The 27,488-nt window shown below is 33.0% G+C and overlaps 2 protein-coding genes across 10 annotated transcripts; one reads left to right on the plus strand and one right to left on the minus strand.

The window, feature by feature from the left end:
• The first annotated feature begins 790 nt into the window (after positions 1 to 790).
• LOC101216752 (serine/threonine-protein kinase 19) lies at positions 791 to 14,527 on the plus strand. 8 transcript variants are annotated; one of them, XM_031888760.1, is made up of 9 exons: positions 793 to 1,156; positions 1,242 to 1,315; positions 5,834 to 5,914; positions 9,163 to 9,255; positions 9,837 to 9,956; positions 11,499 to 11,570; positions 12,180 to 12,257; positions 12,790 to 12,880; positions 13,142 to 13,281. In XM_031888760.1, exons 1-8 carry the CDS (start codon positions 1,060 to 1,062, stop codon positions 12,793 to 12,795), a joined length of 621 nt encoding a protein of 206 aa, XP_031744620.1. In that variant the 5' UTR covers positions 793 to 1,059; the 3' UTR covers positions 12,796 to 12,880; positions 13,142 to 13,281. The 8 variants fall into 8 exon arrangements, with proteins under 8 accessions (XP_031744621.1, XP_031744620.1, XP_031744616.1 ...); XM_031888756.1 differs by lacking the exon at positions 12,790 to 12,880 and adding an exon at positions 14,141 to 14,499 and having other exon boundaries at positions 794 to 1,156; positions 13,142 to 13,396; XM_004148891.3 differs by lacking the exon at positions 12,790 to 12,880 and adding an exon at positions 14,144 to 14,527 and having other exon boundaries at positions 797 to 1,156; positions 13,142 to 13,396.
• On the minus strand, positions 14,372 to 23,863 carry LOC101221720 (serine/threonine-protein kinase 38-like). 2 transcript variants are annotated; one of them, XM_004148912.3, is made up of 13 exons: positions 23,097 to 23,863; positions 20,784 to 20,958; positions 20,054 to 20,137; positions 19,730 to 19,971; positions 19,407 to 19,623; positions 18,515 to 18,594; positions 18,188 to 18,272; positions 16,812 to 16,943; positions 16,603 to 16,716; positions 16,463 to 16,510; positions 15,755 to 15,839; positions 14,994 to 15,050; positions 14,372 to 14,904 (listed from the first exon to the last, which is right to left on the minus strand). In XM_004148912.3, exons 1-13 carry the CDS (start codon positions 23,318 to 23,320, stop codon positions 14,774 to 14,776), a joined length of 1,674 nt encoding a protein of 557 aa, XP_004148960.1. In that variant the 5' UTR covers positions 23,321 to 23,863; the 3' UTR covers positions 14,372 to 14,773. The 2 variants fall into 2 exon arrangements, with proteins under 2 accessions (XP_004148960.1, XP_031744615.1); XM_031888755.1 differs by lacking the exon at positions 23,097 to 23,863 and adding an exon at positions 22,300 to 22,584.
• Positions 23,864 to 27,488: the final 3,625 nt, after the last annotated feature.

Consider the following 27,488-nt stretch of genomic DNA (forward strand, 5'->3'; position numbering starts at 1 on the left):
TAGTGTTTATTTTAGTTTTTCAACTCTTAATTTTACATTTAATACATCTTTAAACTTTCAATGGAATTGACTTGTTTTTCTTAAAATAATAGTAAACTATTGATCTATTGATACAAATGTAAATGAAATATGTATTGTTAGTATAATATGAGATTTCAAAATATCATACATTTGAGTTTTATTTCAATTTGATCCCTAGATTTTGTATTTTACCCTTTTAACCTTGATTTTACACAAAATACTCACTTTTTGTGCTTAGTATTATTGTTAATTAATTAATTAAAATAAAGATTGTTTTAAAAAATAGTCAAATATTGAAACTATTTACAAAAGGTAAGAAAATTCACCAAAATCTATATAGTTCATTCAAAATTTGACCATATTTGTAAATAGTTTCATTTTTAGTGTTATTTATAACAATTTTTCTTAAAATAAATATAATGTATTTAACTAAACACTTATTAAAGTTCATTAACCTATTTACCCTATTTACCGACAAAATTAAAAGTTTATAAATTTGTAATAGAATCTTGAAAGTTCACGACCAAATTGTTTTGAATGATATAAAAAACTGACCAAGAGAGCAAATGATCTTCCGTATGATAATTTTCTAACGCAAATTAAACATTCAACAAATAGGGAGGGATAAACAAATTTACCATCTAAATTTGCAAAATGTGATTGTTTCTTATACAAATCTCCCCTAAGGCCTAATTTGGTATAATTAAATGCCTTGCTTTCTAACCAACTACTATAATGCTTCAACTACCAACTAAAAAACCTATTCTATAACAAGTGATTCAATTGCACAACAACCTCCCTTTGTCAAAGGCTTTGCGACGTCGGTCCGTGGAAGGTTAGAAGACATACTTTTACGAGATGGTAATTGAGAAAACTCCAAAATGTATATATTGGGGTTGAACGGTTAGAGTTGGAGGGGATTGGACAAGGGGATGTATGACCAACAGGTTTCCCACTCAACAAAACTCGAGAGAAGCTGAGGAACATCCTCAATTCTCTCTAATTGTTGCCCTCGAGGTGGAATAAGCTTCCGCCGCAATGAGTAGTTCTTCAGAATCATCTAAAGCGAAGAAACGCCGAAGAGAGGCCGAAATTGAAGATGATGGCGGGGGCAATACTGAAAATTTCTCTTTGGGTGCTACTTTCTGACCATTTTTTATCGTTTTGTTCGCTCAATTGCTGACTGATTGATACAGTATGTTGTGTTCACTTCAATGCAGAGGACTGTCTTACATTTAACGATACTTTGGCGGCGCTTCACATGATGCGAGCTCAGTTTCCCACCATTGACAAGGTTCAAGTTCTTTAATTTCATTTGATTTGTGTCTTTATATTGGTTTCTCAAGACGAGTATGTTATTGTTCCTTTCATGGAGACTTTAAGTAGTGAGAGCCAGATATCTGTGTAATGTGGATATTCAACTTTTTTTTTTTTTAGAGGAAACAAACAGGTTAAGGAGACAGAAAACTCCATAACCCATTTATTAAATAGAGAATGGGGCTATTCAACTTGTTTAATCGAGTATTTCGAAATTATAATAGCTAGTGGGTTTTTCTTTGCTAGTGAATTCGAAGTGTTGGGTATGAGAGTATCGGGGTTGTTCCACCTCCACGTCCGTGGGAGGTTTCCAGTTGAGGAGGAATTTGATGTAGGAAGCTTCTTTTTTGGTTTTATAATGGACCCAATTGATGGAGAAAATCATATTTGTCTATGGATTGTGGTGCTTGTTAGGATTATGGAGTTCAATCCTCAAACTAACCGAGTTCAATTCCAAACTGATGTCGGGTCTAGATTCAAATGATAGAATCTTTGAAGACATATGGGCGCTGTGGCACAAAGGTCTTTTGGACTGCATTGAAGAAGAGACGGATTCTATGATATATGGTCCAGGCATGAGTGCATGGTTTCCAACCTATAAACAAAGTTTTAATCTATGTACAACTTGAGAGTAAATGGGGGATTTAAGAAAAGGCGAGTTGTTAGCGATCTGTGAAGGTTTTGGTGCACTAGTCATTACTCATTAGTTGACAGAAAGTTGAAAGAATTTAGGTCATATTTTCAAAGGTGAGAAATACTATTGCAGGAATGCATGCAATTTCTACTGTATATGAAGGTGAGATATATTATATTCACGACCTTCAATGGGATTGTCTTTTTGCGCAGTTGTGTTGATCTGGAGCAGATGGTTGAGGACTTTTGGTTTATGTTTGGCTTGGAGGAGAGATTGTTTCTCCCTGATTGAGGAGGTTCTCTTGTCTTTGGTTTTCCATGAGAAAGAACATGTGATGTGGCAAGTGAATTTTTTTTTGCTATCGTTTGGAGTATTAGGCTAGAGAGAAAGAATGGGATCTTTAGAGAGGTTGAGACATCCAGGGAGAAGGTTTAGGAGGGACCGGTTAAATGCCTTCTTGTGGGTGTTTGTTTTAGTTACTTTTGTAATTGTGATCTTGGTTTGATTTTTTTGGATTGGAGCTAGGAGCTATTTTCTTAGTTTGGGGCTCTCTCTGCTTTTCTATGAGGTGTTTTTTTGTATACCCCTTTGCTTTCATTATTTCTGTACGAGAGTTTGATTCGTAAAAAGAAAAAGAAATTTGGTGTTCTTAGTTGAACCTACAGAGTCTGAAGGAGATATAATTTAATTAGTTAAGGGTAAATTTATATAACTTTTTGTTGTTTTTATTCTCATTTTATGTTTCTTCTCTTGCTTATGTCATTGTTATTACTGCTTATGTAGAAGGAAAATTAAGGATTATGTGAACATTTCAAATTTCTAACAATGAGTATGAAAGCAAGGTTCTTGATCTTGATGTCAATCGACACTAGGTTGTTGTTTTAAATATTAGATCAATTAAATGTTTTTCTAGTGAATAGCTAAACCTAATATTGCGGAAGACAGATTGCTGATGGATGAAGACTTGAAGTGTTTAGAGAAGGCACTTCCTTTTCTCCATCGAAGTATTTACAGAAATGATACAAATTATATGAAGTTTCAGATTAACATAGAATTTTAAGGGAATAAAAGTTTCAACCACAACTTTGAAAACTGTAGCAATAATAGATGGATTAGCATGAAAGATGCCAAATGCTTCTCTTGCTGTAAGAAGGATGAAGGTGCTTCGATGGGCTTGTTGTTTTTTATGCCTTTGTATTCTTTCATTCTTTCCCAAGTTTGGTTTCAATAAGAAAAGAAGGATGAAGGTGATGATAGTAAATTAAACAAGCAAAAGAACAACTCAAAGGAAAACTTCGTGGAAACTTGTCTCATAAGTGTTCGCATTGAGTTATTGAAATATGGCTTACATGCTATATATTATATTGGGCAACTGACAGACAACATATATCTTGTGATCTCAAATCAAGATAAGTTATGACCTTGCAGTATAGGTATTAATGAAAATGTGAGATTAAGGAGTGAGAACACATCTTATGGAATGCATATTGGAGATTAGTTTGAAGATAAATAAATGCTGCAGATTGTTGTTGTGTAGGATAAATTATCAAATATATTCCAGGTATTTGTCTCATGTTAAAAAAAAAAAAAAATCCAGGTATTAAGTTGAATCTCTTCTCTATAAATAATCTTGATGGAGGTTTTTTTTGGATAAAGAAAAATCAATTGTTAACTTGACGATGAAGGTTACTTGAGTGATAAAAGGCTACCAGAAGTTTACTTGAGGCTTCATGTTGGTTGATGGTTAGATGCCACGATAGTTCTACACTAGAAATGAAAGTTTGTAAGGCTTTTCGTATATCTTTTACACAAAGTGCAATTCAATAGGGTTGATTATGACTTTATATTACATTAGCTGACAATTTTTTGATAGAAATGACAACTTTCGTTGAGAAAAAATGAAAGCTTACAAGGGCACAAAAAAACAAGCACCAAAAAAGAACCTAACTGAAGAAAGTGTTTTACTTTAGCTGACAATGTAAATGGGACAGCTATGTTCTAAGCTATTGGTTTAAGTAGAACGATTGGGAAGATATCAAAGCGGTCAGAACATACCCTCAAGTATTAGGTATCTGATAGACCTCCTATTATATTGCAGTACAGTAGAAGGGGAAAGAAAAATGTAGTTAGGGTGAAAGGTGATGAGAAGTCAGAAAAGTTAGTTAGTTAGCCTTGAGTGCGGATGAGTATAAATAGGGCTGTTATGTGAGAGGAAAGGTTAGTTAGAATTCGAGAAAGAAAGAGAGTCTACTGTTTCATTCTTGAAAGAGAGGATAACAGTTGGAGAGTTTGTTCTATTTCTATTTTGTAACACTGCAATGCCTATTCCTATTCATTAAAAAAATTCACTATTGAAAGTTATCCTATCTCTCAAGAATGAAACAGTAGACTCACTAACTTTTTCAGTTTCTAACTAACTTTCCCTCTCAAACAGACTCCCTATTTATATTCCCACTAACCGACGTGCTGCCCTTTCCGAATTCTCAACCCCTTTGATGTTCACTACATTTTTCTTTCCCCTTCTACTATACTGTAATATAATAGGAGGTCTATCAGGAAGATATGAAAGTAGTAGGCTTATGTAGTTGGTATTCTTAGAGTTTCAATTTCAGTGGTGTTTGGAGTTTTCGTCTAAAGGGTCAATTTGTTCCATTATGGGTTGTGTTTGACTGTATTTGGTTTTTTTGTAGGTAAGTCCAGCATTGGGCTATATTTTGTTGTATTTTCTTTAACTTGCTTTTTATGTCTCATTGTATTTCAAGCATTAGCCTCTTTTCATTTTATTAATGAAAAGTTCTGTTCCTATTAAAAAAAAGTAAATCGATGTAGTTGCTTAATGACAAGTCTGCATTTAGGATAGGTATCTGTTCAAGCATAAGACTGTGTATAGTTCTAGAGATATAATAGAGTGGAAGATAACTATGAAATAATTATAATTTGATATCGTACTTCAAATAGGCAACAATATTGCTTGTATCTATGATGTTGATGTATTTGAAGAGGGTACTATAGACATTGCTCTGCAGTTAGAAATTTAGAATCTTTTTCTACTGGTTGTTATTGATGGGCTGACAGAATGGTGATACATTTTGACCTCTAGTTGGGGTGAGTGTTAGTGGGTTTCATCCATTGAATAAAACCCATAACAAGGTTCATGTTGTGGGAGTTGTTGATGTAGAGGGAAGTTCAAGATTGCTGTTTGGTTTCCACAGGAGAGATCCTTAATATTTTGGTGCTTGGTTATCAATTGAACTTGGTCTAAGTTCTATTTGAAGTTTAACTGAAGATCAAGTGAATGGATCTTTGAGTTGCCATGTTTTGGCGTTAGCTGATAAAAACTCCTTGTATGGTTAGAAGGCCTTCGTAAGGACATGTTACTAATGACAACAACCTATAATCAGTGTTTTCTCTATCAGTTTGGGAACAACTTGTGGGAAATGAAGAACATAGTGGAAGGGAGGATTGTTTGCAATTTGTAAGAGCCTTGGACATGAGTAGGGAGAAAATTTAGAGAAAAATCCTATGAGAAAATTCTACAAAGAAAAGTATATGCGTGTAATAATGTCATGCTCTCTATTATTCTTCTCTTTTAATCTTTATTGGTGGAAATTGTAGAGTTGTAGAAGGCTGAGGAGAATCAACATAACTTAATTAGTGATGACCATGAGAAGGAAAAGTTCATGTCAATGTGCAGCAGATACTCTTAGCCACTAGTTATTTATTAGTCTGTCCTTACGAAATTGGTCTGTGCCCTGTTTTCTGTCTGCTCTGTATTCTATGAAGGATTTGCATCTTAGTTTAGAAGACTGAACATAAATAGCTTATTACACGTGGTGTTTATTTACTTTTCCTTGTTTTCAGGTGTCAATTCAGCCATTCATTTTGCAATCACAGTTGTATAGTAGTTTAAAAGACCGAACAGAAGTAGACAGGGAACTAGAGGTCTGTAATTCTTTCCTATCTCTTACTCTGTAATTTCTAGGTATTTTTTTAAACAGATACGATTCTCTTTATTTAATGAATTAATAAAAGAGACTAATGCTCAAAGTAAATGAGAATTATACTAAGAGTGAAAAAAAGTGATCACAAACAAAAGTACAGACAAATTGAACAAACAAAAACAACACGAGCAAAACCCTGAGCAAAACAGAAGAAAAATAAGAACAAAGCAAACTTAACAAAACTTCCACAAGAAGCCCAAGAACAGCTGAAGATTGCAGACTAAAAACTTCAAAATGGATGGGAGGAGATCACCAAGGGAGAGCAAATTGCCAAGCAGCTTGATGATGAAAAAATATGCCTCCTACGTAGTCCTTAAATCTCTGAGTGAGTGACTAGAACCAGAGTATTTGGGAAGAACTTTAGAGGGTCAAAATAATAGAAGCATCTGTCAAACCTCTTGTGATCCACTAACCACAACTCAAACCAACACAATTCCACATTTCTCAACAATAGACTTCAAGTGATCTGGAATTTCACGGTACTGAGCTTGTGAAGAAAATAAAGAGGCCTGTTTCTCAGTAATTAGATCCTTCTCTGTCTGAAACAAGGTATTGAGATCAGATTCTAAAGGATCCTTAATCGACTGGTCATCCCTCTCCACTGTCTTTGGCATATGTTCGGTTTCCTCGCTGCTTACACTAAAAGGAGACTCGAAATATTACTCTTCTTTCTTGATGAAGCGAATGGAGTTTGGGTAGGAGAACCTCTAGAAAGTTTTACATTTGAATTAGGCAAGGAGAAAACTGATTATTTAAAATGTGGACGAACCTATCTCTTAGGAACTGACTTGTTTGATTGAGAAGGGGCTTGCAAAAGGGCACAATTTGCCTCCAAAAAATCAGGGTTCTTTTCCAAAATTATTGTCTAAGTTTATGTATTCTCCATGCATTAACCTGTGACGATGGAAAGTGGAAGAGTAGTTTTTGGTGGATGTGAGGCGATGCTTGAGCAACACCTAAGAAACCAAAAATATATTCAAGAGAGAAAGAATAAGCCTTAGGGCCTTTGGGGGCGGAACCCCTCCCAAATAAACTACAAAAGAATTGCCTTCTAACATCTAATAATCATTGTAGGCCTATAATTACAAAAGATGATTTGATAACATATCTTAGAAAATCATTTTATTTCTTTCACTAGCAAGAAACCAAAATAGGGCTCCAGCCTAACAACTCCAAACAATTTTTTCCTTTTTGATCTCATGTACTTCGATTGTTGGGCAATTTCTATGACCTTGGATCAGCCAATGGTCCACTGGACTAGGGCCAGGTTCTTCTCTTATGTTGTAGAAGTGTATTTTCTAGTGTAAAAACAACCATGAATTTTAGCTACTTGGTCTATTGAGAGCTTCCTGTCTTGACATGCCACTCCTTGTGCCACAGAGCATTGATCTTCACCTACCAGCTTTACTTCGGCTGGGATAAAGACACCATAATTTCTTTTCAACCATTATGGCAACTTTCACACAATTGATAAAGGTAGAATTATTTTCAGAATACCCATATAAAATCTTTGAAAAGTTCCCGTGTAGTCTTAAAGACTTCTAATCTCCACAAATCTGAAGAAATGTTTCTGAATTTAGGCCACCCTCCATAAGAAGAGAGCAAATTATCTTTGCCATGTTCTTTTGCCTCCCATAGTGCCATTTATAGTGAGAATGAGGTGAAAGTAACCCATCCCTATTTATCGCAAGCAAGCACATGAGCTATCTCCTTTGAAGGGCATTTAAGAAGGGCCTTATCCAGTTGGAATGGATTTATGATGAAAAACTCCTGTGTTTGAATTTGTATTGTTTGTGTTTCAAGTTTTCAACAATCTTTTATCAGTCATCATGGAAATTGTCTATATCAACATTTCCTTCAAATTTAATTTTCACCTCCTCTCGATCCTTTTAGTTTGAGCCTCAGTGAAGAAGTATTTAAAGGTCCTCCATTCCTGAAATTGGCTTAAGAGCTTCATCATACTTAATATCTCCTAAGCAGGTGCCTCCAGCCTTCGGTTTGCCCTCTGTATGAATGCTATGAGTCACTGCTTGATCTCTTCCTACTTTGCCCCATTGCCTCTGTTTTCTCCATCTTTGATATTGCTTGGGTATTCAACGCCTCACTCAGCTCCTCGGTGCTTCAGCTATTGGAGGGTCCGCCTCTTCCTAAGAAGCCTCGGCTGATTTGGTTAAATCTATTAAAAGCTCTTTTAGCGGAATTGTGGTTTAAACGTAATCAGCGGATCTTTCAAGACAAAAAAGATCAAACTCAGAAATTTTCAATTCAGTGCAATGTAATGCAGCAGCTTGATGCTCTCTAAACAAGAATTTTGCAAATTACTCCACTCAAGACCTTTGTTTCAATTGGCCAGTTTTTCTATCTCAGCTAGTTTCCTAGGACTACTTCTGATGTGATGTTCCCTGTCTGGACTTCCCTGGAGCTTATTTCTATGCTTTCTTTTTTATTTTCTTATTAGTATCTTAGTTGTACTAAAAAGGCTCATCTATTTCTGGCCTTTTTTCTTTCTTTTCTAGTTTTCAATGATTTTTTAGATTTGTTGTATTGGTTGGGTCCGCTCTCATTGTAATAGGCTGGACTTTGTTTCATTGTTGTAATAGGCTAGATTTAGCTGGGATATGATGTTTTGGTGCTAAGGGTGTCAACTTAGTTGAGATGTCCGGGTGTACCTTATGATCCCTATTCTTCTTTTGCTTGTTTAGACTTCTTTAACTAGCTCTTTGTATAATTTCTTGTACATTGAGTTCTTATTATTAATAAAGAAGTTTGTGCCTGTTTCAAAAAAAAATATCTCTATGACCCTGTTTTCTTTCTGGGAGCTTTGAGCTGAACATTTTCTATGTAAGAAGTTTAGAATGAGAGTCCTGAAAGCTGCCCATCCATTTGGCTGTGCAATTGCAATAAGTCTTTCTAAAACATTCCTGCGACTGCGGGACTAGCTAATATCAGGTCTTCCAGGGTGTCTGCAGTGCAAACCAAACTAGCTCAATTTCTGCTGGTGTAAATGCAAAGATTCTCTTGTCTGATTATGTTTCTGCTTAGGATTCTTATAGAAAAATGTGCTGTGCAGGGTTACCTTCTCAATATCATTCTTAATTGTACTTTTTTTTACCTCAATTTTATAATTTTTCAAAAACATTTTGTATTTGGTTTATGGTGATCTTTGTTCATATATTTTGTTTTATGCAGTGTCTAAAACGAGAAAAAGTAGTGCGAGTATTCAAACTGAATACTGGACAAGATGATCATGCAATAATGTTTTTGGATGACTATCTGAAGCAGGTTAGTTTTATTTAGTATGCAACTGTATAAAGTTTCATTTTATAACTTGATGCCTGTTACTTTTTCATTGTAATATGTGTGTGGATATTTGAGGGGTTAATTGGTCCTTGGCTTTCTCTTGGACTTGGTCCAAATGGTTACGGCCTTCTTGATTTGCTCGAACATTAATTATCGTTTGCTTAGGTGTGTCCAAAGTTTTCTGCTGGGAACATTTGTTGAAAAAGAAATGTAGAATTTATGAAGGAAAGAGTTATGTTAAGGAATTGATGGGTTTGGCATGTGTTGAACATTTTTTTTTTCAATCATCTTTTTTTTAATAAATTTTTATGATAGCCAATTGGTGTGCCTTTTCTAAGTGCCTTCATATGAGGATGTATGAGTACCTTCCTCTTTGGGTTTTGTACTTTTTGCAATTTCTTATCCATTATAATTTTGAGGGATTTGTTTTAGTATATTCCGTTTCAAATATTACCTTGTGGATTTCTTTGTTACTCAAAATGATGCATTTAATTCTGTCATGATTTTCAAGTTCTCTGTCTTTGTCTCCTTTTCCCTTTCTATATTTAATTACTTTTATACAGATTGACCGTTTGATATCAAGATTTGAAGAAGGGATGAAACGTGGCAAGGAGATTTTTCTATGGTTTAAGACGCATGTTATTGATTGCAAATTGGAACCTAGTATTGGACATCAGGAGCTTGTGAGTAAATGTATACTCCCTGTAGACTCTAAATTCTATGGGCTGTTTCAATAGTTTGTTTCAAAATGGAAATCAGATTTATGCCAATATGAAAGGATGTGATGCTAGATGTTGCATTTTACATTCATATATTCAAAATAGTAGATGGAGATAAAAATGCGAAAGTTATATACTTAACTAAGCTGTACAGGTAGCTTCCCACAATCGTATAAGGAGTTATCGGGACTGTTTAGGTCTCTGCAGCAATATGGGGCTTGGTGGAAAATTCAACATTATTTGTTGGGTATGACAACATAAGTAGGAAAGCAAACTGGTAGTAAGGTGTTGGATTACTTCAACAAGGAAACGCCAAATAACCGCGAGGATGCAAAAAATAAGCCCAATTGATGGTAATATGCACCACGATCATAATTATAAGTGTGATTAATATGCAATGAGTGCACCAAGTAAAAGTAAAAAACTGGTTTGATCCTGGAAACCAAGGAAAACCTAGAATGTCTGGTGTTCATTGAGAACTCAGATTCTGCAACTTACTTCTTTGAGTTGGATTTGAAGTCTTTCTTCAATTTTTGCAAGTCTTGTCTAACTTGGCGCTACATGAAACTATGTTAACAAATTTTGTTAAGTACTAGCAGGATTTCTTGGGAACAAATATCTGGTGCTCAAGATATATGGAACATCTCATCTGCAGTGAGAAAATGCAATATAGTTTACTTTTCAAAGGATGTTCTGTTGCAATCACAACACTCTCCCTCAGCTCAGCTATGTCCCCAGACCTTTTTAGCTAAACATCCTCCGTGACAGCTTATGTATAAAATTCTTGAAACAAGGAAGCAAATGATTTTGCAGAAATTTATCCGACTGAAAGGTAGAAGAGTGGCTTGGCCTAATGAATTTCTGTTTAAATGCTTGCCACTCAAACATAGGAGATCAGAGATTCCGGTGTTAAGGATATCATGGTGGCTTCTATACAGATCAACCCTCATTACTTCATATCATGAACCACAAGTTGAGGATAGTGCTCTCCCAAAATCTTCGAGCAAAGCTTTATAGAAAGTAAATAGTTTGTCATGGACCATATGTTCAAACAGAAAGCTAAAGCTGTGGCTTTGTGCTCTTTATGCTATAAAGCTTCTCCTTGGAGCCCGAGTCGTAAATGTTTTTGTAATTATTATCCATTTTTTATTAGCTAATAGGAGAACTTACTGGGAATCTCCTTGGCTTTAGGTTCTTGACTTATTCTTCTTCTTCTTCTTCCAAGAAACAAAAGGTTTATGGCTTTAGGTTCTTGACTTATTCTTCTTCTTCCAATAAACCCCTTTTACGAGAAACACAAATTGATAATAACTAATAAGAAACACAATAATTTCAATTTGACTACATTGAATTTCTGTTCTTCTAAAGAGAGCATATCAATATCATTCTGCTGAGCAGGATACTTGACCTGTAAATTCGAATTCCTAATAAAAAATTTCAACTAGGGCTCAAAATATTCCCTTGTATAGAAAAAAAGAAACTTAACTGGTTATTTTCTTGCTGCAGTGCACTCTCTTATCTCTTGGGGGAAAGATTAAAGATGAAGATATTTCCCTCCTGATGAACGCTGGACTCTTAGTAAGTAATTTTGAGATTCTCATTAGAACTTCCTTTAATATGGAAAAGAGCAGGTATATGGTTAGAGTTGAGATAAAAAGGATTTAGTTTTTCTATCTCGATGAAGGATGTGTATTAGAGACGACCATTAGAGATGCCCAGAAATGGAGAGAGCTTGTTGCATCATGTAGGGTCCCCTTGCACGATAAATTTTGGGTTTGATATGTTGCTGATTAGCTCTTGTTCACTTGCATTCGATAGGCCCCTGCACCAAATGCTCATTTCTTATTCTATCAATCTCAGCTGATCAGTGCACTAAATATTTTAGGTTAAATGTAAACATAATTATAAGATCTTCAAAAGTTCACGGGGTCACACTTGAGATGATCTGCCTTTGAGTCCATAGTTCTTCAATCAGGAACCACACGTTTCTTTGTTTTTTCATTTTTAGGTTACCTTTAAGAACAAGGCTTCCTTTCCATATGTGGCCTTTTATGGCTGTTTGAACATAGATCGCTGGCCCATCTTTATTTGGTCAAATAGAACATTTAATGAAAACTCAAAATTTGCTTGTTTCCAAGTATTTTCAAGTATGTTGTAACATTTTCACTTCTACTTTTTTTCTTCCAGAATCGCCAGCTTATTGATCCAAACGTGTATTGGTTTGCAATTCCAAGTATCGGTTCTGTACTGAAAGGCATTTCTCAGGTATCTGAAATAATTTGCTATCGAACTTCCTTCACAATTTGTTTATATTTTGGCAATATGTTACGTAGGGTGGCGCCCAATCTAAAATTGGAGACATTTATATATTTATTAATATTGATTCACACAGATAAAAACTTGAGTGTAAGGTATCATGGTCATGGAAATTGGTGAAGGAAATATCTATTAATTGGAAAAGGATTGAAACTTATTTAACAAGCTCTTTCTATCTTAGGGGAAAAAATGTCTCTTAATTGCTCATTAGTATGATACTACTCTGTACTTGTATCTACTTGAATTTGATTCCCACTGGGGATGCATCATGGTCAGGCCACAAACCTTTTGATGTGAATGTATTATTTCTATATAACTATTAAAGGGCGTACACATGTAGTTTATACACTCTAATGGTAAAAATAATACAAATCACTTATTGCACGTTGTACACTAAAAAATTTATACAATTCATTTATTATCTTTAGGAAAAAGTTCACCAGTGGATGAAAAATTTATGTATATGTTTCCATTCAACCAGGAGTAGAAGCTTTACGTGGTTTTACGGTCGAATGACTATATAGGAGGGCGTTATCTTGAAGATTCTTTCATGCTCTTGAATAAACATTGTGGTATGAGTAGATGCATGTCTAGAGACTAGAGGGAATAAACAGAGAATTTCTTGTGAAATTAGTCTTTCATCTAACTTATGGTTTGGATGTATGATTAAGTTCTAAAATTTAATGAAAATTGTGACTTATACGACCTTACTCGAATACAATAAGATTATGTGCAACTTTGTCCTTGAATTTTTATTGAGAATTCTGACTTGACTTTCACTAAATATGATGTACTGATATATTTGTGCTCTTTTCATTTTTTTCTTAATTCAGGGTAGAAAGGAACTCATTTCTTTGCTAAAACGTACCAAATACAAAGAAATGATGATGACATCTTTGCAGAAAAAGCGTCTTCGCTTTTCTTCACTTGACATGAGATTTCATATACGAGATTTAATTGGGTCTGGTTACCTCCAAACCGTGCAATCACCGACAGGCTTACTTGTTCAGTTATCGAAAGATTAAAATCAGGGAGGACCAAATCATATGCTGCTGTTTGATTTCCTCCCCACTTGTTTATTAACTAAGGTAATTTGCTATTGCTTTAAATTTTCTTGTATTTGGAGCGCTACTTTCCTTTCATTAAATCAATGAAAATTGTTATGTCCTTTGAAAGAAACAAAATCTATCACTTGAATAGTCTTTAATATAATATACTAGAATTCAGGGAAAAGTTCAATTTTTACCCCTTGTATATAAGCTAGTCCATTATATAATTGGTGCAATTTTATAAACTTTTTTTGTCTCTTTGGTTGGATGAGACTAATTTTGGCCAATATTAATTATTCCAATAATAACTGTGTTGGATGATCTAACTAGTGGTTTTTTGTTGGGTTGTTTTTAAATCTAGTAAAAAACAAAAATATTTATAAAATATAACCGTTTTTCCGATTACAATAATTTCTTTTTTCTTTTGTTTCGATGTTTTTATTTATTTATTACTACTACTACTTTCTTACTAGGATTAATTTTTTTTATTTCGTTTCATTTTGTGGCTAGTTTCAAGTAATTTCATGTTAGATTTTGGACATTTTCGTGACATGTTTTAGTGTGTTAGTTGAATTTCATATGATTTATTGGTTTATCCCATCGACAAATTTCTAAAATAGTTGAGTTATGAGTCTATGACTTTCAAGAGGTACTGATTCCAACATTTAAATCCATAATTTAAAGTTTAAGATTAAGATTGACCACAGTCGAATCATACTTTTCATTGAATTTAAAGTTTCACTTTCTATTGGATGTTTCAAGTATTTATATCTTTTAACTTAGCAGGCTCAAATGGAACTATGAAAGCTAAGCATCAGCAACATGACAAAGACAACGATTTTGGTGAGAAGCAAGAGTGAGACTGATTTTCCATGTGTGCACGAGTATATTTTGATTATTGACGCTGGTAGAGGTCCTTAGGCACTCTTTCTTAAAAATTACCATTGGACACTTTGTGGATCAATCATCCGACGAACTCTTGGTTTCACAGACCAAAGAAACAATCAAATAGAATGAAACAAATTGCTTTTGCTGTATTTTATATACACTGAGATACTCGTGTAAATGCTATTGGTTTGGTGTCTTTTGTACAACAAATTTTTCATATAAACCCACCAAATTAGATGTGGGAAAAAAAAAAAGAGAAGAAAAAAGAACATTATACTTCAATGGTAAAAAACTATTCAGCTCTGTTTTTCTCCTTTCCTTTTTCAGCATCTGTTGTTCACCTATGCTTACCATGGACGAAGACTCCGCCTCCTTCTTTGTTGCTCGAATTTGGTCAAGGAATTTAGATGCAGAACGCACCATCCTAAATAGAACCTATATATACTAAAAAATTCGAACTGATGATATTTAGCTAATGAATCAGAGCTCCTGCTGTTTCATCTGATAATACTCGGGAGAATCGACACCTTACATCGACTCTTTTCTGATATCAACATCATCCATTTTAGGAGATGTCATTGAGTTCGAAAAGCTTCCTCCAGTGTGCTGGTGACTATGACTAGGTGTATCAGATGCGTCACCTTCCTCCAACTCGCCATCTGTTCGAAGTGGTAAATTCAAATCAGTCATGTAGAATTACATAGGTTGTGTTAACAATGAGTGAAAAAGGAAAACATTGGTGCATTACCAAAGAGTGATTTTATTGACGGTCTTTTTGGTTTGCTGCATTTCTTCTTCAATTCAGCTACACGTTAAGAGAGAGAATCAATTAATCACCCTTTTCAGAACATGCCAAACTAGAACTTGGAGCAAATATGTGGGATTTTACAATGCTTGAGGTATAAATAGTGGAGGGAGAGGGAAGTTGAGAGATTTCTTGAAAACATTGTCAACTTGAAGTGTAATGATGATTAAGATCTGTCTCGCATGCATGCATACATACAAAAGGAAAATTACTATGAAGTTTGTTTCAATTAGGCCCATGAATTTATGATTTGATCAATCACCTACCTAAACAAAGAAGATTGTTTCTATCACACACATGAATATTTGGTTAATCACCCTGTGGGTAGTTTGTTAAGTGTTGTAACTAACCCCTTCTGTTAGTATTGATGTCAATATGTCCGTAAAAAGGTGATCAATTTTTTTGCAGCAAATATATCTATATCGATACAAATTACTAATAAAATGGGCTAGTTGCAACAATTAACAAACTGTAGAAGATGACTGATCAGATTAAAAATTCATGTTATGGTAACCAATCCTGTTTAAGAGATGGTTGATCTAATTAAAAGATCATGAGTTTAATTGCAACAGAGATGGATTTTGCAATTTTTACTTTAGCAGTCCCAAAACATAAAATGATAAATTGGCAAGATATGCTCTTTTTTTTTTGGCATGATCTGCTTGTTTAGCCAGAAAGTAAATAATTCAAACTGGAGTACATACCCATCCCAGGCAATTGATAATCGTTGACAATTTCGAAGTTTTTATAAGTGTATCCAACAAAGTTGATGTCCTTCGATGAGAGCATCTGATACAAAACAAATCAAAAAGGAAATTAGACAACGACAATAAGAACACGGTAGGTAAATTTAAAAAATCATATCCACATATCTTACTATGAATGCAATATATGGTTTGGTTCTTTAGCAGGAACTTTAGGAAATCGAAGATTTGTTTGTTATTCTTGGGGGTATATAGAGGGTTTTATTTAGAAGCCAACACCTCATTGTGCCTCTTTTTATATTGTACCTTTCTGTTCACTTTCTGCAAAATAATCTATTTGCATCCATCAAAACTATTTTTGTTGTTATTTGGGAGATCAGTAGCTTCTTCAACCACTGTGCGGCCCCGCCCTAAACTTAACTACTCTCTATAAATTTTCTTAGCAAGAGAACCATAAATCATTTGATGGATATGTCATCAAGTTCGATGACATAACATTGTAGATATATATCTGTTAAGGCAATAGATTCTCTTCTCCCAAGGTTGCTTATTTATTTCTTTCTTTTTGAAAAAAAACAAGACATTTTACTTCTCCAAAGGTTGTTTAACAAGGATGAACGATGATTATCTAAATCTCAGTGAAATTACGGGCAAATAAGAATGCATATAAGAAAGCTACATAAATAACCAATACTTAAAGAGTGTTACCTTTCTCCATGGACCAGTTTTAGATGAAGTACTGCTTTGCGAGTCAGACTAGATATAGAAAAAAGGAAGAAAAAGTAAATGAGAAAATGTCCAAGCAACGTGCTCTGACAATTAACCAAGATGGTGGAACATCGTGCTACCTCTTCAAACTTTTCAAAATTTTGAGTGTCTAGCTCATCTTTAACCTCAGGAACAAATGCAGCTTCCATTTGGTATAGCCTATCCCATTCAGTGCCTTCAAACCACGAATGAACCTAGATGATAAATTGGCAGGCAGGAACCTTTAGGTTATTGTAAAATTTTCAAATTTTACCAACTGAAATTAAGAAATGGACACACCATACAACACCTTTATTTCATCCGCACCATTTGTACCGAGCCTCTGGTTAACATTGCATAGTAGTTTACTAATGAGATCTTTTGCCAAGAGGGATAGCTTTGCCTCGTCAGGGAACTTCAAATGAGTTCTCCAATTCACTATCTGGAAAGGGTAACAATGAGAAAGAAGAAAAATAATAAAAGTAATTACATAAAAAAAAAATCTTGAATTGTCATGCCTCCCATTATACAGCCCAGAGATAGGAACGGCCAGATATTTTTTTGAAAAACAAAACAAACCTCTTCGTTAAGATAATGAATTGACAATACAAAGAAATCGATGACCAGATAGTTAAGAGCCCTATAGTTCTTCCTGTCATACTAACCGTCAAGTCTAGCAAACATGATATATAAACATGAGAACATTTTTTATCAGAAACATGTCACTACAATATTTTCATAGCATGGAGATGAAAAAGAAGGCTAGATATACAAAATGGTTCAAAATCTTTTACAGAATTCTCAATTTCGTCCTTAATCCCTAAAAACTCATTTTCTCCAATGCATTAGAAATTCTTCATTAGCTCCTACGTTTAAAGAAAAAGGTTAAAATTTGTTAACAAAAAGTTGATGTAAGGTTGGATTGTTGTTTTATAAGCATGCGTCCTATCCATGAACAAGTCAACTGAAGCTATTTGACATTTGAAAGATAATCCACTCATTAGCAAAATTTAATCCTCCCTTGAACAGAATCAATTTCTTCCAAATGGTATGTTCAAATGGCAGGCCCACATGTCTAAAAATGAAAGATAAAACAATAACTTGATCAAATCCGGGAATTTATTTTTTAATGGGATCACCTAATTGAGAAATTTAAATAAATAAGCGTAAAATTCTGTGTTTAAAAAATTAAAGACAGCATTAAGAATTACATGAAGTATTAGGGACCATTGGCATGTTTTACTGGAAAACAAAAAGAATCAGAGTACTGCATCACCAGCAATTTCATTGTCCAAGTAAAATCACAGTTTCATGGACTTTGCAAATGAAATAGAGTCGATCTCAGATGAGTTACATAGGAGGACTTCACCAACAAACTAATAGCAATATATAAGTTTCATAGACGTCGCAAAGAAAAGGATAAATACGCATTCATCAGGACAAAATTAACGATAACTTTTGTGTCAAAATCAGTTTCAAATGCAAAAATGGAAGTTGAATGAAACAGTGTCTGTGAACTTGACCAAATTGTTTAACTGCTGAAACACCATTCTTATGACTACAGTACAGAACCGAGCATCTAAAAAATCATATTTTTTTCACATTAAACAACCACAAGATATGATGGAGAAAATCTACAAAGATATAAATTCCAGATAACAATTCAAAATTGGAGAGGAAAGTTACCTTCCGACAAGTCGACATTGGATCATCAGAGTAAAAAGGTGGATAACCAACAAGCATTTCATACATAATAGCTCCAAGTGACCACCTAATATTTGGACAAAGAAAAAAAGTCATAAAATTGTAAAAGACTACCTATAAAATTATCTCCAGAATCTCGCCATGGTAGTAGAAAAAAACATCATGTCGATACAATGTTGCAAATCTAATTGCAATCAAATGGACGTCACATGAAAGAACCTCATCTTTTTGCAGTTGAGATATTAAAAGATCATTGGCATAAAAATTGTTGCATTCACCCTATATAGACATATAATAGTTTATAATTACCAGTCACATTCCATGCCATAACCCTTCTTCAACAAAACCTCTGGAGCAATATAATCTGGGGTTCCAACTGTTGAATAAGCCTGGAATTCCAAATATACCATAATATAAGAGAAGAAATGCTGTGCATCTAAAAAATGAACTAGGTTTTTTCTTTTTAAAAAGGAACTAAACCTACCAAATGGTTCCTAATCTCTTAGGTATTCTTTTAAAACTTTCAATTTTAACCTTAACATATATTAAAATCCCAATTAGATGCTGTTAGAAAAAGAAATTTGTTAAAACATGTTAACAAAAAGTTGGCACGTCATTAAATTATTGTTTTATTAACATGTTTTGGACACATAAGCCTACCCTTAGACATGCCACTTGAAAGAAACAAATTTCGTTGATGGGCCTATTGAAATTTGTCTCTGGGGGATTTTCTTTTCATGCGTCAGTTTCATGTGTTAAAGTGACATGTCCAACTGTCCAAATGTATTAATATATCAATAACTTAATGATATATCAAGTTTTTGTTAACAAATTTCAACAATTCTTTAATGGAATGACCTGATTGAGAAAGGAGTAAACAAAAACACCCTAGGGGTAGGGAAATGAGAGGCCCCCTCCCAAAGCGAAATACTAGCTAGTGAAGCGCAACTTTCCAATCTTGAAGGATTAGAGCTACGCTATGGTTATAAGAGAATTCCTTGTGGCTAAGGCACGATTACAGATATTTAATCTAAGAAATTAAACTTCACTAAGAAAGAAATTTACCAGAACACCATTTAATAGCAAAGCATTAGAATAAGCAAACAGCCAACCACGAAACAAATCCCTTCATAACTATAAGTTTATTTAACATATGCCATCAAAAAGAAAAAGAATCAAACTTTGGTAGAAGAAAACGTACAAGCATTCTTCGATTCTTCTGCCAATGTTGTAGTTGCTCTTGTTGAGTACGAGGAGTTGCATTGCGTTCATCATTTTGCCCAGCTCCATTACGGGTACTCCCTATATCAAAATCTTGTTCCCGGAGTATACTGCAATCTAATGGTTTGCATAATCCGAAGTCTGAGAGTCTCAAGTGCCCAAATTTATCAAGCAGCAAGTTGTCAGGCTTAATATCTCTGTGATACAGAAACAACGGAATTAGCTTAAAATTTAAATTTGAACGGAATAATTCATGATAAGTATCCAATTGAGTTAGTGCACTTAGCATGAAAATCAACAGACCTATGAATGTAATTGTGCTTATGAATAGATTCAATGGCCAAAACTATCTCTCCAACATAAAACCTCGCTTCATCTTCAGTCAAAGTATCCTTTCTCATCAATAAAGTCATCATATCTCCACCAGGTAGGTACTCCATAATAAGATAAAGAAACTCATCATCTTGAAACGAACAATAGAGTTTCACAATACAATTGCTGTCTACTTCAGCAAGCAGATTTCTTTCAGCTCTCACATGTTCCACCTGAAAGATCTCCAAAAGTGCTCATAAGCATGCAGAATAATAAGTTCTGGAATACTACACGGGGCAGGCCACCACAAATTACCTGGCCCCTTCGAAGCATCTCTGATTTTTTAAGCTTTTTCATAGCATACACCTGACCTGTAGTCTTCTCTCTACAAACACGAACCTACAACAACAGGAAAATAATATACTTAAGAAGTTACACTCAAAATAGTGAGTACACAAACAAATGTGGTTTAAGAATAGTTTTGATTCCTAACTTTAATCTTTTTTCCTTTCATTTACGTTTTTTTACTTTCAACTGATTTGATCCTACAATATTTAGTTGCCATCTAAGAAGCACGAGCACCGACATGCAACTACGCCAATTTACAAAAAAAACGTAGGTCATGACATGGTTGGAACATATTATTTATTTATTACAAAATAAATATATGTGTGCATATATTTAACAAAAAGTAAGAAAGAACAAAAATGGAAAAATAACGAAAAGATAATAATCTAGTAGTTCATTCCACATAACATGAACAGGATAGGCTCAAGTTGTTCAATAAAATTTTACTTTTATGACACATTTGATTTTCTAGTTATTCAAACAATTAATTTTGTTTCATTTGGAATTAAAGATCTATTTGCATATGTAGTTTAATCTAACTGATTAAACATTAAACTTGAGCTTGAGGATTATGAGTGTGTTCCTAAAAGTGTGGTCATGGAGATCCCTCAACAGATATGATTTCAACAATTTGGTGGTAGAGGAGGGATTGAGAGGTGTAGAAAAGGAAATTCATAAATAAAAATGTAAGGCATACCTCCCCAAAAGCACCTTTGCCAATAATTGTTAGTAAATCGAAATCATCAACTCCCATTTTGTGCCTTTGGAGGCGCATGTATTCAGTTTCCTTCTTCTCTAAGAACTTCAGTAGATTATTTTGATCTTCTTCAGATACATCAGCATCAGCCAACTTCTTTTCCAATACATTTCGTCTGTCCATAGAAAAAAATTAACAAAATCTTATATCCCTTCGAAACCTACTCAAACAAGAACCTATAACTTGGTAGTTTCACAAGTTTGTTAAAAATCATGAGTGTAAAGTACAATAATAACTCTTGTGATTAATTAAGTCTAAATTATATACTGTATGTTAATAATGATAAAGAACAATGGATGATTAATAATTTGAGATAATTGATGGATAATTAAAGAGTAGGCAAGCTTTCTAGGATAGCAGAAAAATTTCTCTACTAAAGTCTAGAGATGGACAGTACGCATATCTGAATGACTCAATTATGTATATGAACAAAAAATAACAAAGAACAAGACTAATAAAGTTGAGTCAAATGCTATTCATTTCTTAAAATAAAAACTAGTGAGCAAATGTTAAAGTAAATACTTTTTGAGTTGTTTTGTGTAGTTAACTCTTATGGTGGTCTATACCTTCGAAAAATTAAAACTCATCTTACATAAAAAAATTACTAGCTTGCAAACATAGCCATCTAACTACAAGTTTATGATAGAGTTTTTAGAAACTGATATGCAGAACAAACTGCAAATACCCTATTTCAAAAGTGAGAAATATTTTGTAATCAAGCATCAGATTGTAAAATTATGCTTAAAAGCTCAAATCTGCTTTTAAGACTATAGAGACCTCGACAACTGTTTAAGATCAGATTTATAACATGATGTTAATTCCACGGTATAATAAAGGTTTTAATGATAAATACAACATTTGCATACAGTAGTAGTTTCTTAGAAACAGTATTAAAAAAATATATATATAGCTGTTATAGACGTTGAGCACAATCTCAAAAGTCATTAACATTGATAAGTTTTGATAGTTCAAGAAGAAAGAATAAAACTTAGCACTGTAAGTCAAAGGATTCAACAATTGGTTCCTATGTTTTCAAGAACCATGACCAGTGAATGGAGGAATAAGCTGAGAACGCTTCTCAAATAAAAAAGGTGTGAAATAGATGATGCTTTGGTTTGTGCTTTATGTAAAAATGGGAAGCAAAGCAGAAGCATTTTTCTTCTTCCTGCCAATATAGTATAAAATGTTGGTATAAATCTTCCTAAGACATTCACCTACACTGGAATTTCAACTTCAGAGTAGCTATATCCATTAAATGCTTGCTGAAGATCAATTTAAAAGGGAGGCTAAGATATTCTAAGCCAACGCAATTAGCTACTAGTTAGCACATATGGTTCAAAAGGAAAAACCAGAATTTCCGGGAATGAACTCGAAATGAGCTAACACTTCCAAGAAAGAAATGAAGTTGCATCACATGGCTTTCGTTTTTTAGCTCTCAGTTTTGGTTCCCAAATACCTTGGTGGCTACAGCCTGTAGCTCTTTGTTTCTAGTCCTCATGCGCTCCCTCCTCTTCTGCAGACGCTGCTATGTTCTCCTTTAAAAGATCCAAATTTTCACCGGTTCGTGTGTCAACACTTTGTATCGTACTCAAAGACACTCTTAGAGGTTTGGGTCCATGTGCATTTGAGCATCGAGGATATTGATAATTTGTCTTGAAGTTGCTCAATTGTGCAGTTCATTTGGGGTTTCTTTTGTGCATAATATAGATTGTAGGTCTATGATGGAGAAGGTAGTGTTGTCCGCTTCTTCTAGGGAAAAAGGGAGAGTTCTTTGGCAGACTTCTTTTCTTTTATAGTAGTAAGGTATATTTAGCTTGAAAGAAACTAAGATTTTTCACAGGGGTGGAGCATTATTCTATGCGAAAACATTAGTTCTCAACATCTCTTTATGGATGATTGCCACTAAAACTTGGTGCAATAATTAGTTAGATGTTATTCTTTTGGATTGGAAGCCCTATTTGTTGGGGTGAGCTATTTTTTTTGTATGTGCTTGTATCGTAGTCTCTCATGTACATTTTCTAATTGCATTTCCCATTATAATGAATTAAGACCAACATCAGTGACTCGTTTGTACCTTCATGACTTGCCATAAACAAATTAGACATTCCCATAATCATGAAGATGCATTAGTTACAGAATGCATACAAGTTTCACATAAATAAACACTTTGCTCGAACATTACTACTTCACAAATGTTGTAATTTCCAAAATACAAAACAGGAATCAACCATATATAAATATATATTTATATACCTCTCTTTTCTCTCCTGCAGATTCTTCATTTGCTCCTTGTAATGATTCTCAATATACTGCTTTGCCGCAGCAACCTTCTGCTTAGTGATATTAGAAAGCGCTTCCTCATCCATTTGATCAGTAGCAGTAGAATCCTCATTCTCTCCCATACTATTATCCTTCTTCTTTGTAGAACCCCTCAACCTATCTCTACGCTGATTAAACCAACTCCTCGCCGAATCCATTTCTCAAACAGAAATCTCAAGAACCATATAGCATCCCAAGAACAAAAAAAAGTAAAAAAAAACCAATCAAATCATTCTATATCAAAATGTAACCACCCCAAAAATTCGAAACAACCATAAAATCGTTGAAAAACCAACAAACGATCCAACATCGGAAAAGGGGTTGTAAAGAACAGAACAGAACAGAACAGAACAGAACAGAACAGAACAGAACAGAACAGAAAGGGAAAAAAAAAAGAATGGGAATGTTAATCAATGTCAAAGAAAAGGAATTGAATGAGAGATTTCAAGAAAAACAGAAAGAGGGCTGAGAATTCGGATGACCGTGAAACAAAAATAGAGAGTGAATTGAAGAAATGAAGGGGAACATATGATCCAGAGAAGGATTCCAGCATTTTCGTTGTGCCCTTCAATTACAGCTGATCATGAAGAAATTGCAATGACTTCCTCCGAAATGATCTCTCTTTAGGGAATTGAATTACCAATTATTTCCATTTCTTTCTCTTCTTACTCGCTTCTCAACTCTTCCATTGAATTTGAGTTTTATTATTGACGACGATCATATATATATTTATTACAAAGGTGGTGCCAATTTAATTGGTGAATTATTATTATTACAAAACAGATATCAATCATAATTATTACATCAAAATTATCAAACATTTCATAAAATATTTACATTTTTTATATACTTATTTCTAAATATAAAAAATAATATTTATAAAATATAACAAAATACACATAGAGATATTAATCTATAACTAATAGTTTGATTAATAATCTGTAATTTTTTTATTACTAATCCCTCTTTTATTTATAAATACATGATATCTATTGAACTAACACACTTCAGTACTATCTTAAATCATCAAATTGATCGAAGACAAACTTAAGTATATATCATTTACCAATATTTAATACTCATATTTAAAATATTAGTTGAAACTTCCCATCAGGCATCCCTATTATGTACTAGATTATTGAGTGATGAATTTTAAATTACTAGGTTGATAAACTAAGAAGACAAACGTGTAAAAGAAAAATATCACATGCATTTTATTTTCAAATGTTTACAACTTTCAATCTCTTTCTAACATTTTTTTATCACACCTCCCAACATAAGAATACTATATGTTATTGAATGTAAATGAGTACTCCAATATTTGGCTTGAGGATCCTCTTTTCTACTCAACGTAAGCATGACTCTATCATTAAAGTTTCAACTTTAGTCTATAACCGATTGATAAGGACAATGGATCCTCACCCTTATGGCATACATTCTCAACAATCTACTCTTCGAATAAAGTACTTCAAGTTTCCTTTCAAATTGTCATTCATCCATTTAATACCTACTTTTGAGGCTCCAACTACATTCAAATGGTCATTCATCCATTTAATGTCTACTTTCGTGGCTCAACTACATCTTTGTTCTATTCTCGAAGATTCTACTGGTACGATAAAGCTAAGGGTACGACTTTGATATCGTTTGTTAGGATAACGAACCTTCCAAATAATTACACAAAGGTTCAATATCATTCACTTTGAGCATACACTTTCATGACTTTGCTTTTGATATCATAAAAAATGTCTCATACTAATGGAGATAATTATTCTCACTTAGATACTCACATGATCATATCCTTATTTAATCGATATGAGACTTTGGTTGCATTCTCAACACCTTTCTTAGTTTTTTCTAAAAGAAAGTAGTTTTTGTTAAGGATAATTGTAACAAATAGCAATTTTAGAAAGAAAAGAAATCAAGTGTGTGACAACACATTTACCTTACAAAAAAAAAATAGTTTACCACGACAGAAAATATGCCATTTTTAAAATTCTTGACAGTTTTTACAGTTCATTATGTCGCCTATAAATGTACGACTATCTACGACAGATTGAAAAATTGTCAAAATAAATATTTCCACGATAAAAAATAAATGTTACATATCCAACATTATTGACAAATAATGAATGTCATTATTTTATATTTTATGACAAGAACTAACCGTCATCAGTTCACACATATTATAGTAATTATGTCTTTTTTTTTTTGCATATTGACAACTATTATAAAATGTCTCGAATTTCTATAATTTGGCATTTTTTTTCAATCAAGAATATGACAATAACAACTCCCCGAATGTCAAGAATATGCATAACATAACTATAATTAAATGTCAGAATATCTTTACCTTGACAGCTTTTTAAAAAAATTCAATGTCGTATGCTCCTCTATTATCACTTTTTTTACAAGAATATATTTACCTTGCAACCTTGCCATTACACATATCAGTTCAATTACAAAGTATACTTCTAATACAACACACTCATATGAAAACAAACAATCAACACTTTGATATATACTCGTTACCATACACCTCATAATATTTGTATAAAAAGATTTTACAAGAATCTACATGTAGTAGAGTACGATAGATACATCCCAATCCAACTTTTATAAACCCTAAGGAGGGAATAGTCAAGTTGAACATAAGGAGAGTGCTACCATGACTTCGTTTTGAGAAATTGCAAATATCTCATTGCTTATAAAATGTCTCATTTTTCTCCTCATACTTAATACTTATAATTAAATTGCTTATAAAATAAAAAGAAATTACACTCTATAATGATTGGGAACTTAATGAACAAAAATGGATGTTTAAAAATCTAAATTAAAATATTTTTTTTTTGTCCTCATATATTAAAATCTAGATTTTAAAAAAAAATATAAATATATTACTATCTTAGTTTTTTAGAAATTGACGTATATGTCATATCCTATTCTTTTATCTTTGTCTATGCTTCATAGATCTCAATGATAGTTTATTATTATTATAAAATTTTCTTTGTGTTATTTAATAACACTTTTACTATAAATTTGGAAAACACGTTCACGAGGATTAGGTTTATGATTTATTGAGAAAACGATATATTAAAATTGGATAATTGAAAGTACATAGACTAAAATTAAATGAAGTTGAAAGGAGGAAGACCAACGACACCATATTTTAAGTAAAAAAAAGTACTAAACACTCTTAAAATCAATACATCAAAAGTATAAAAATTGCAAAATACAAAGAATTCAGTAACTAAAAAGTCGAAACCTTTAATTTTACTTTAGTAGTGGTAGAATAGGAACTTTTTTTTAAGATAATGTAAATTTTGAAACATACGTAAAAAATAGAGTTGATGCAAAACTATTGACAAAATAGATGTTTTTAGACGAAGTCATGGATTCATCTTTTCTACTCTAATTTAATTATTTTAATCAAAATTATATATTTATATATATATAGAAAGAATAAAAAATTAATTTAATAAAGAAAGATATTTTTAGAAATTGAATATTTAACATATATATAAGAAAAAGAAGAATACGTGAGATTCATTCATATTGTATATAAATAACGATAAAAAAAGAAGGAAGTGTGAGGTCCATCAGAATATATATATAAAAATAAATAAAAAATGGAAAGTGGAGTCTAGGTTATGGAAGTCGTATACCTTGTTTACGATTTATGTCTAAAAACATTTATTTTTTTTTCATAGTTTTGTATCCACTCTATTTTTAATATATGTTTCAAAATTTACATTATTTTTTAAAATAATTTGAAGAATATAAATAATTTAAAAATTGAAAGTAAGCAAAAGAGGACTTAGAGTGTGGGGAAAAATGTGAATGATAGTTGATAATGACATAACAACACTCAAAATTAAATGTAGCAAACCCCCGTTTGAAGTGTATAGACGTTCTCAAAACGTAAACATCAATTTATATTCACTTCAAACAAAAAGGTTAAGTTTGGCCTATTAGCTTACAACAAATCATTTCATAATAATGATTTTAAAAGTACTAAAAAGAATATATATATATATATATATATATAAATTTAACAAACTATTTACCTCAACAAAATCACTTATAAAATCAACAAAATCACTACAAAAAAATATAAAATGTTTGTATGTAATTATTCAACTCAACGTCTGAAACATCCTTTTATTATGTTTCGAAGTATGTTCACATTTTTTATAAAAATAAAATTTAATTAAACTTGCTAGAAAACTACAAAATCCACAGCATGCATATATTAAGAAAAGTCATGATCAAATACCCAATTATTAATTAGGATATATAAACAACATTTCAATATGCATCCTGAAGGAA

The sequence above is a fragment of the Cucumis sativus genome, chromosome 7 (genome assembly GCF_000004075.3).
Source record: "Cucumis sativus cultivar 9930 chromosome 7, Cucumber_9930_V3, whole genome shotgun sequence".
In the NCBI taxonomy this organism is placed as follows: Eukaryota; Viridiplantae; Streptophyta; class Magnoliopsida; order Cucurbitales; family Cucurbitaceae; genus Cucumis; species Cucumis sativus.